This window comes from Danio aesculapii, chromosome 17 (assembly GCF_903798145.1).
Source record: "Danio aesculapii chromosome 17, fDanAes4.1, whole genome shotgun sequence".
In the NCBI taxonomy this organism is placed as follows: Eukaryota; Metazoa; Chordata; class Actinopteri; order Cypriniformes; family Danionidae; genus Danio; species Danio aesculapii.
The window spans coordinates 49,452,532-49,464,665 of record NC_079451.1 but is presented as its reverse complement, the minus strand read 5'-3'; the positions used below and the strand labels follow the sequence as shown (position 1 = coordinate 49,464,665).

Genomic DNA, 12,134 nt, shown 5'->3' with positions numbered 1-12,134 from the left:
CAAAACACGTCCTGCAGATCATATTTCACCTCACAAATCACATGACATTCTTAGGCCTCAAAAATAAATATATATACTATATATTTAGGCAAAGAAATAACATACTTTCACAGTTTAAATAAATATTAATATTATTTATTGACCTATAAAGTGGCATTTGTTTATTTAAAATAATATTTTAAAAACAATTGAACAGTATATTGAAAAAAATTAAATAAAATTACAACAAATACTAAATGTGTCAATGTCTAAACTTTTAAAGGTGCCCTATAATGAAAATCTGGGTATACCAAGCAACAATGGAAAATGGGCATACTGTAGACACCACTGTTTCCTCATTCTCATGTAAATTCCACGAGTGTAAAACCCCGGTGGACAATCAGAGCAGTGTTTCCCAACCCTGTTCCTGAAGGCTCACCAACATTCCACATTTTCAACCTCTCCCTAATCAAACACACTTGAATCATCTTATCATAACATCAGAAGAGACTCCAAAACCTGAAGTTAATGGGTCAGATAACGGAGACATCCAAAATATGTACTGTTGGTGTGCCTCCAAGAACAGGGTTGGGAAATACTGAATCAGAGAACAAAAAACTGTGAGACGCACAGGCCACGCCCTACTCATTTGCATGTAGGGCTACTTTAGGTCATTCATCTGGACCTGATGAGCAGCTGATGTCATCAAGAGGACACGTCTCATATGCAGCTCTGAGATCACAAAAAAAGATCTGAGATCCTTAATATGCTGCATTTGATAAGCCAAACGTTTTCTAGTGAGACAACAGTGATCATTTTCCTCCCTTAATTATTTAGGGGGCAGCAGAATTCTTAGGAGAGAACCCCAGACTTCCTTCTCCCCAGACACCTTGGGGGGGATCCCAAGGCGTTCCCATGCCAGCCGAGAGACATAGTCCCTCCAGCATGTCCTGGGTCTTCCTTGAGGCCTCCACCCGGTGGCACATGCCTGGAACACCTACCTAGATAGGCATCCAGGAGGTATTTGAAAGAGATGCCCGAGCCACCACAGCTGACTTCTCTTGATGTGGAGGAGCAGCGGCTCTACTCTGAGCTCCTCCCGGGTGACAGAGCTCCTCACCCTATCCATAAGGGTGCGCCCTGCCTCCCTGCGAAAGGAATTCATTTCGGCCGCTTGTATCCGAGATCTTGTCCTTTCGGTCATGACCTAAAGCTCATGACCATAGGTCCATTTTGTTTCGTGCACTTTTACATTTTTCCTATGTAATTGTGTCTTATGATAGGTAAAACGTTTTCCAAAATGTAAATTTGTCTCGAGCTCCGTAAAAGTGTTTCACACTTTGTAATGTTGTTTTGCACTTCCCGGCCACCGTACGAATTTGATTTGAAAAAAATGTGTATGAAACTAACTCAAAAAGAACAAATATCTAAACGGATATACCCAGATAAAAAAATAAATGAATAAACAAATAAGTAAATAAAAATAAATGCAAAATAAATACAAATAAAAACAAAGAAACATTGGTGGTCTTCAGGAAAAAAAGTTAAACTTAATATCAATGAATCTTTAACTTATTAATAATAAAATATGAAAAAAAGTGCTGACTAACATTATTAAAGTAAATAAGCAAATTAAACTTTATTAAAAAATAATAATAAAACGCAAAAAAATGGCCGTGTTGTGTGTTCAGAGATGCTCTTCTGCAGACATCGGTTGTAACGAGTGGTTATTTGAGTTACTGTTGGCTTTTCTATCAGCTGGAACCACTCTGGCCATTCTCCTCTGACATCAACAATGCATTTGCGCACTCAGAACATTTTCTCTTTTTCTGACCATTCTCTGTAAACCCTAGAGATGGTTGTGTGTGAAAATCCCAGTAGATCAGCAGTTTCTGAAATACTCAGAGCAGCCCGTGGCACCAACAACCATGCCACTTAAATCCCCTTTCTTCCCCATTCTGATGCTCAATTTGAACTGCAGCAGATCGCCTTGACCATGTCTACATGCCTAAATGCATTGAGTTGCTGCCATGCGATTGGCTGAAAAGAAATTTGTGTTAACTAGTAGTTGGACAGGTGTACCTAATAAAGTGGCCGCTGAATATTACAATTAACTAAGTGCAAAACTCATAAATAAAATTCCTAAATCCTGAATGATTTTCTCTAATGGACATGTATATTCGAGGTGAAATATGACCCAGATTTGTTTGTTTATTTTTACATTTTTTGGTCAGTGACAGCTGATTTTGATCAGGACGTGTGTTTGTGAGCTTCTCCCGTTAAAAGTGCACTGAGTAATATTTGACCACAGTGTCCCAAAACACAGCCAATCAGCAGTAAGTGGGCGTGTCTAGTAATGATAGAACATATCAAAAGGGGGCATAGCCTGTTGGGTTATGGGCGTGCTTGATTAGCTGCTCTTAAACATCCGTATGGTTTGCCAATATTGTCTCAGTGCACCTTTACAGAAAACTGATGGTTCTACAGTGAAGATCTGCTTTCTTTTTCCTGGTCATCAACAGAGGAGCAGAAATCTTCATCTGTCTTTCAGTCTTTCTTCTCCTCCTCGGTGTCGTCCTCTGACTGTGTGAGTTTTTCCAGTGTGGAGGACGAGGGAAGCATCTCCGCATCTCCATCCTCAGTCTTTCTCTTAGTGCTTTCTTGCACAAACTCCTGGATCTCCAGTGGAAGCCGCCGGAATTTATCCTGGTATTCCTGATCCAGGTCATTCTGGAGCTGAAGATACAGGAGAAGATATTCAAGACGAAACCGGAAAACTGACCATTAGTGCAAATTAACATAAAAATGACCCAAAACTGACTATTAGTAAACATTAAATATAAAACTGACCCAAAACTGACCATTAACATAAAACTGACCCAAAACTGACTGTCAGTGCACATTAACATAAACTGATCCAAAACTGACCATTTGTGTACATTAACAGAAAACTGACCTAAAACTGACCACTAAGATAAAACTGACCTAAAATTTACCATAAGTGCACATTAAAATCAAACTGACCAAAAATTGACCACTTGTCGAAGTTAACATAAAACTGACCTAAAACAGACCACTTGTGCTCATTAATATAAAACTGACCCAAAACTGACCGCTAGTGCATAATAAAATAGAACTAACCCAAGGCTGACCATTAGTGCACATAATCATAAAACTGACCCAAGTTGCAAATTAACATAAAACTGACCCAAAACTTACCATTAGAGAACATTAACATAAAACAGACCCAAAACTGACCATTAATGCACATTAACATAAAAATGACCCAAAACTGACCCTCAGCGGACATTAACATAAAACTGACCCAAAACTGACTAAAAGTAAACACTAACATAAAACTGATCCAAAACCGACAATTAGTGGACATTAACATGAAACTAACTGACCCAAAACTGACTATATTATTAAACAATAACATAAAACTGACCCAAAACTGACCATCAGAGTACGTTAACATAAAACTGACTAATAGTAAACATTAACATAAAACTGATCCAAAACTGACCATCAGAGCACATTAATCTAAAACTGATCCAAAACTGACCATCAGAGCACATTAACATAAAACTAATTATTAGTAAAAATTAACATAAAACTGACCCAAAACTGACCATCAGAGCATGTTAACATAAAACTGACTATTAGTAAACATTAACATAAAACTGACCCAAAACTGACCATCAGAGCACATTAACATTAAACTGACTATTAGTAAACATTAACATAAAACTGACCCAAAACTGACAATCAGAGCATGTTAACATAAAACTGACTATTAGTAAACATTAACATAAAACTGACCCAAAACTGACCATCAGAGCACATTAACATAAAACTGACTATTAGTAAACATTAACATAAAACTGACCCAAAACTGACCATCAGAGCACATTAACATTAAACTGACTATTAGTAAACATTAACATAAAACTGACCCAAAACTGACCATCAGAGCATGTTAACATAAAACCGACTATTAGTAAACATTAACATAAAACTGATCCAAAACTGACCATCAGAGCATGTTAACATAAAACTGACTATTAGTAAACATTAACATAAAACTGACCCAAACTGACCATCAGAGCATGTTAACATAAAACTGACTATTAGTAAACATTAACATAAAACTGACCCAAAACTGACCATCAGAGCATGTTAACATAAAACTGACTATTAGTAAACATTAACATAAAACTGACCCAAAACTGACCATCAGAGCACATTAACATTAAACTGACTATTAGTAAACATTAATATAAAACTGACCCAAAACTGACAATCAGAGCATGTTAACATAAAACTGACTATTAGTAAACATTAACATAAAACTGACCCAAAACTGACCATCAGAGCACATTAACATAAAACTGACTATTAGTAAACATTAACATAAAACTGACCCAAAACTGACCATCAGAGCACATTAACAATAAACTGACTATTAGTAAACATTAACATAAAACTGACCCAAAACTGACCATCAGAGCATGTTAACATAAAACTGACTATTAGTAAACATTAACATAAAACTGACCCAAAACTGACCATCAGAGCATGTTAACATAAAACTGACTATTAGTAAACATTAACATAAAACTGACCCAAAACTGACCATCAGAGCATGTTAACATAAAACTAACTATTAGTAAACATTAACATAAAACAGACCCAAAACTGACCATCAGAGCATGTTAACATAAAACTGACTATTAGTAAACATTAACATAAAACTGACCCAAAACTGACCATCAGAGCATGTTAACATAAAACTGACCCAAAACTGACCATCAGAGCATGTTAACATAAAACTGACTATTAGTAAACATTAACATAAAACTGACCCAAAACTGACCATCAGAGCACATTAACATAAAACTGACTATTAGTAAACATTAACATAAAACTGACCCAAAACTGACCATCAGAGCACATTAACATTAAACTGACTATTAGTAAACATTAACATAAAACTGACCCAAAACTGACCATCAGAGCATGTTAACATAAAACCGACTATTAGTAAACATTAACATAAAACTGATCCAAAACTGACCATCAGAGCATGTTAACATAAAACTGACTATTAGTAAACATTAACATAAAACTGACCCAAAACTGACCATCAGAGCATGTTAACATAAAACCGACTATTAGTAAACATTAACATAAAACTGACCCAAAACTGACCATCAGAGCATGTTAACATAAAACTGACTATTAGTAAACATTAACATAAAACTGACCCAAAACTGACCATCAGAGCACATTAACATTAAACTGACTATTAGTAAACATTAACATAAAACTGACCCAAAACTGACAATCAGAGCATGTTAACATAAAACTGACTATTAGTAAACATTAACATAAAACTGACCCAAAACTGACCATCAGAGCACATTAACATAAAACTGACTATTAGTAAACATTAACATAAAACTGACCCAAAACTGACCATCAGAGCACATTAACAATAAACTGACTATTAGTAAACATTAACATAAAACTGACCCAAAACTGACCATCAGAGCATGTTAACATAAAACTGACTATTAGTAAACATTAACATAAAACTGACCCAAAACTGACCATCAGAGCATGTTAACATAAAACTGACTATTAGTAAACATTAACATAAAACTGACCCAAAACTGACCATCAGAGCATGTTAACATAAAACTAACTATTAGTAAACATTAACATAAAACTGACCCAAAACTGACCATCAGAGCATGTTAACATAAAACTGACCCAAAACTGACCATCAGAGCATGTTAACATAAAACTGACTATTAGTAAACATTAACATAAAACTGACCCAAAACTGACCATCAGAGCACATTAACATAAAACTGACTATTAGTAAACATTAACATAAAACTGACCCAAAACTGACCAATGTAGCATATTGACATAAAACTGACCCAAGACTGCACATTAACATAAAACTGAACTAAAACTGACCATTAGTGAATATTAACATAAAGCTGGCCCAAAACTGAGGTAAATATTATGTTTTATTAAATTACAATCAAGAGTGTATGGGTGTTTCCCAGTAATGGGTTGCAGCTAGAAGGGCATCCGCTGCATAAAACATGTGCTGGATAAGTTGGCGATTTATTCCTCTGTGGTGACCCCAGATTTGAAAAGGGACAAAGCCGAAAAGAAAATGAATGAATGAATGAAATTACAATGAAATTATATTAAATTAAATTATATTAAATTAATTACAAAATTACATTTTGTAAAATAGTTTTTGTAAATTAATTTAAGTATACAATTAAAATACATTTGGTGGAAAATCCTTTGACTAACATCATTAAAGGACTATTATATGACAGATAAATAGAAATAGAAATATTTGTATAACATATGTACAAAAAAATGTATATATATATACATATGTATATATATATATATATATATATATATATATATATATATATATATATATATATATATATATATATATATATATATATATATATATATATATATATATAAAAGATTTGGTGCCAAAGCCCTTGACTAAAATGATTAAAAGCTATGAAATGGCCTGTAAAAGTGCATTAATAGTCAGGCATCAGGTCTGTCATGCTGATCAGGGTGAATGAGAGTTTAAGCACAGAAGAGACTGGATGTGCTGTGTGATGTGACTCTATTGACTAACACGGATCAATACTGACTAATGCAACAGCGGATCACAGACAAACACATCCAATAAACACACACCATCAAGGACAAAAACACACTTTCTGACTGTTATTTCACAGGTCTGGTTTTACAGATGTAAAGTTAAAAGTAATTCAGATATTTAACATAAAACAATGTGAAGAACAGATGTAGAAGATCAGGGGTTGTGTTTATGAGACCTTTACTATATTGATCATCATAGTAAGAATAATGTTTCAGTGAACAGTGATACCAAGAAACAAACAAACAAACAAACAAACAAACAAACAAACAAACAGACTGTTTGTTTGTATCACTGTTCTGGAAAACACCAGCTCATATTCACTGGAAGAGCTAATAATAATAATAATGATAATAATAATAATAATAATAATAATAATAATGATAATAATAATAATAATAATAATAATAATGATGATGATGATAATAATAATAATAATAATAATAATAATAATGATAATAATAATGATGATGATGATGATGATAATAATAATAATAATATTACGATTATTGTTAGAAAAATATTAATATTTATAATTATATTAATATAATAATTATAAATTAATAATAATTTATGTTTTGTCCAGTGTAATACTGTGTACAGTGAGCTCTTACCTTGGGTTTCTCATCTAATATCTGCTGTAGGATGTTCTTATGTGTTTCCAGCAACTTCTCGTGTCTTTTAGTCTGAGCATCTTCAAGCTGCAGATAAAAAAAGACAGAACTCATGGGGCTTACTGTACGCTATTTTTCTTACTTGAAATCTGTCACTGTCAAAACATGAATTAATTAACAATATTCTTTAAACCTGTAACCACTGACTTCCATATTAGGAAAAACAAATACTATGAAAGCCAACGGTTACATGTTTCCAGCTTTCCACCAAATATCTTCTGTTGTGTTTAACAGAACTATGAAATTCAAACAGGATTGAAAAAAGTGAACTATCCCTTTAAAATAAACTAGTATGTCAGTGATGATGATGATGATGATGACGAAGAGTGTGTTTTTACCCTCTTGATGTGCTGGACCACCTCATTTACATACGACCTGTTGATCTCCAGCTTCTCTCTGAAACACACACACACACAGTGTTCACAGTGTTTTATTGCCCTCTAGAGGACACTTTGAGCAAGAGTCATTAAACCCTCTCCATCACAGTCCTTTAATTACTCCCAGAACAATCATGAACATAATCTGGAAATAATCGTTATTGTCTCTTCAAAGACATTCATCGTCATTCTGTAGTAAATGAGCATCACGAGGCTTAATGATTTACAGCATCCCTAATCATTTAATGGCTCCATTCAGACAATCACTTGAATGAAATCTGCATATATATATATATATATATATATATATATATATATATATATATATATGAATGAAAATATAATAATTGCATTTAATTAAGAGAAAAGTTAATTAAGAATGTAAAGACAGAAAACTCTGTAATAGACTTAATATTTAGATGCTGGATTAATTCTTAGTAATTCATCTCTATTTATAGAAATATATTATCTATATTCTACATTTTGAATATCAATTTAAAAGATACTTTATACCATATACATATATTTATATAATTTTATTTACATTTTTATATGTATTATCATTTTATTGAATTTGTGTATGTTTTACATGCATATTAATTTTATGAATTTTAATTTTCAATATTTGTCCATTTATTTCAATCATATTTTATATAAACATACAGATTAATAATTAATTAGTTATACTTTAGATTTATTAGAATATTAGAATATAAATATATGCAAATTTCAATTCGTTTTAAATGTTTTTTCTTCTCAAGAAAATGTGTGTGTATGTGTGAGTGTTTATGTATGAATGTGTGTATATACATACTGTATTTTTTGTGTGTGAATGAATATATGTTTGTGCATATGTGTATATTTGTGTGCGATTGTGTATATATTTATTTATTTATTTATTTATTTATTTATTTATTTATTTATTTATTTATGTGTGTATTTCTTATGCTGAGGGGACCAAATAAGTCCCCACAAGTATAACAATATCAGTAATTTTGACCTTGTGGGGAACTTGTGTGTGTTTATATGTGTATGTTTACTGTAAATGTGTATGTGTATGTGTATGTATGTACAGTGCATTCAGAAAGTATTCATAGCGCTTTACTTTTTCCGCATTTTTTTATGTTACAGACTTTTTCCAAAATGGATTAAATTTGTTTATTTCCTCAACATTCTACACACAATCCCCCATAATGACAATGTGAAAAATAATTTTTGAAATTGTTGCAAATTTATTAAAAATAAAAAAGCTGAAAAATCACATGTACATCAGTATTGACAGCCTTTGGCATGAAGCTCTAGATTGAGCTCAGGTACATTCTGTTTCCTCTGATCATTCTTGAGATGTTTCAGCAGCTTCATTGGAGTTCACCTGTGGTCAATTCAGTTGATTGGACATGATTTGAAAAGGCATACACCTGTCTATATAAGGTCCCAGGGTTGACAGTGCATGTCAAAGCACAAACCAAGCATGAAGACAAAAGAATTGTCTGTAGACCTCCGAGACAGAATTGTCTCGGGCATAGCTGGGGAAGGTTACAGAAAAATGTCTGCTGCTCTGAAAGTTCCAATGAACACAGTGGCCTCCATCATCCGTAAGTGGAAGATGTTTGGAACCACCAGGACTCTTCCTAGAGCTGGCCGGCCATCTAAGCTGAGTGATCCGGGGAGAAGGACCTTAGTCAGGGAGGTGATTAATAACCCGATGGTCACTCTGTCTGAGCTCCAGCGTTCTTCTGTGGAGAGAGAAGAACCTTACAGAAGGACAATCATCTGTGCAGCAATCCACCAATCAGGCCTGTATGGTAGAGTGGCCAGACGGATGTTTTTCAGCAGCAGGAACTGGAAGACTAGTCAGGATAGAGGGAGAGATGAATGCAACAATGTACAGAGACATCCTGAGTGAAATCTCCAGCAGGACAATGAGCCAAAGCACATCGCCAAATTATCAAAGGAGTGTATTCACAACAACACGGTGAATGTCACTCAGCGGCCCAGCCAGAGCCCAGACATAATCCTATTGAACATCTCTGGAGAGATCTGAAAATGGCTGTACACCGTCGCTTCCCATCCAACCTGATAGAGCTTGAGAGGTACTGCAAAGAGGAATGGGCAAAAATTCCCAATGACAGGTGTGCCAAGCTTGTGGCATCATATTCAAAAAGACTTGAGGCTGTAATTGCTGCCAAAGAAGCATCAACAAAGTATTGAGCAAAGGCTGTGAACACTGATGTACATGTGAGTTTTCAGGCTTTTTTATTTCTAATAAATTTGCAACAGTTTAAAAAGGAGGAAATAAATGAAGAAAATAAATAAATTTAATCCATTTTGGAATAAGGCTGTAACATAAACAAATGTGGAAAAAGTGAAGCGCTATGAATACTTTCCGGATGCACTGTATGTATGTATGTGTGTGTGTGTGTCTGTGTCTGTGTTCCTTATGCTCAAGGGACCAAATGTCCCCACAAGTATAATAATCTTGACCTTGTGGTGAATTTCTTTGGTATGTGTGTGTGCGTGTGCATACAGTATGTGTGTGCATGTGTATGTGTGTGTATATGCTGTATATTTATGTTTGTGTGTATGTGTGTATGAATATATGTTTGTGCATTTGTGTATGTATGTGTGTGTATGTGCATATGTGTGTATATAATGTAATTTTATGTATGTGTGTTTTTATTTCTTATGCTCAGGGGACCAAATGAGTCCCCACAAGTATAATAATACCAGTAAATCTTACCCTTGTGGTGAATTTCTTTGGTATGTGTGTGTGTGTGCATATGTGTGTGTATGTGTGTGCATGTGTATATGTGTGTATATGCTGTATATTTATGTGTGTGTATGAATATATCTTTGTGCATTTGTGTTTGTATGTGTGTGTATGTGCATATGTGTGTATATAATGTAATTTTTTGTATGTGTGTTTTTATTTCTTAGGCTGAGGGGACCAAATAAGTCCCCACAAGTATAACAATACCAGTAAATGTTGACCTTGTGGGGAACTTGTGTGTATGCATGTGTGAATGTGTATATGTATATTTATTTATGTGTATGTATATATGTATGTGTGTGTGTGTGTGTGTTTATATGTGTGTATGTATACAGTATGTGTATGTGTATATATTTATCTATTTATGTGTATGTATATATGTATGTGTGTGTGTTTATACGTGTATATGTGTGTATGTATACAGTATGTGTATGTGTATGTGTATATATCTATTTATGTGTATGTATATATGTCTGTGTGTGTGTTTATATGTGTATATGTGTGTATGTATACAGTATGTGTATGTGTATATATTTATCTATTTATGTGTATGTATATATGTATGTGTGTGTTTATATGTGTATGCGTATATGTGTGTATGTATACAGTATGTGTATGTGTATATATGTATATCTATTTATGTGTATGTATATATGTATGTGTGTGTATGTGTGTGTGTGTGTTTGTGTGTGAGTTCCTTATGCATAGCAATACCAGTAAATTTGGACCTTGTGGGCGACCTTGTGTGTGTGTGTGTGTGTGTGTGTGTGTGTTTATATGTTTATATGTATATGTGTATGTGTGTGTCTATATATGTGTATGCATGTGTGCGTATATTTATTTATGTGTGTGTGTGTGTGTGTGTGTGCTCTTACTCCTCTGTCAGGTGTTTCTCTTTAGACTTTGCTTCACTGATCTTCTCCTGCCTCTTCTTGTCCATCTTCTTCTTCAGCTCCTTCTTCTCTCTGTGGGCACAGATGAGTGTGTGTTATGAGTTATTGTGTGTGTTACAGTATATGTGCAATATAGCGTGTGTTATATTCCTGATAGACTGACTTCTCGCAGAGCTCCTTGATCTTCTTCATCTGACCGCTCTGACTCTCCTCCGCGATGCATGTCAGCTTCTCAATCACCTGCACAATTCCACAAACACACACCCTTTTTACCCACCCATCAAACAAATCCTTTTATTGGGCTCGCAACATTTCAAAATCCCTGGTAGCCTTTCAGACAGGCACTCTTGAGTTTTCAGTAGCACAAAATGAATTCAAGTGGCCCGAATAGAAAAGACATTGGCTCAGTGGTTAGCACTGTCACCTCACAGCAGGTTTGAGTCCCACCTGGGTCAGTTGGCATTTCTGTGTGGAGTTTGCATGTTCTCCCCGTGTTGGCGTGTGTTTCCTCTGGGTGCTCTGGTTTCCCCCACAAACACATGCGCTATAGTGGAATTGAATTAACTAAATTGGCCGTAGTGAGTGTGTGAATGAGAGTGTATGGGTGTTTCCTAGTACTGGGTTGCTGCTGGAAGGGCATCCGCTGTGTAAAACATATGCTGGAATAGTTGGTGGTTCATTCCGCTGTGGCAACCCCTGATAAATAAGGGACTGAGCTGAAGG

The 12,134-nt window shown here is 34.6% G+C and overlaps 1 protein-coding gene across 1 annotated transcript in view; it reads right to left on the bottom strand.

The window, feature by feature from the left end:
- Positions 1 to 1,795: 1,795 nt before the first annotated feature.
- Positions 1,796 to 12,134, bottom strand: part of LOC130244867 (1-phosphatidylinositol 4,5-bisphosphate phosphodiesterase beta-1) — a 195,096-nt gene continuing 184,757 nt past the window's right edge. The window contains exons 28-32 of the mRNA XM_056477422.1: positions 11,575 to 11,651; positions 11,394 to 11,483; positions 7,710 to 7,767; positions 7,312 to 7,398; positions 1,796 to 2,715 (exon numbers count right to left, since the gene is read on the bottom strand). Coding sequence (XP_056333397.1) covers positions 2,527 to 2,715; positions 7,312 to 7,398; positions 7,710 to 7,767; positions 11,394 to 11,483; positions 11,575 to 11,651 — 501 coding nt within the window. The 3' untranslated portion in view covers positions 1,796 to 2,526. The remainder of the gene's footprint in view (positions 2,716 to 7,311; positions 7,399 to 7,709; positions 7,768 to 11,393; positions 11,484 to 11,574; positions 11,652 to 12,134) is intronic.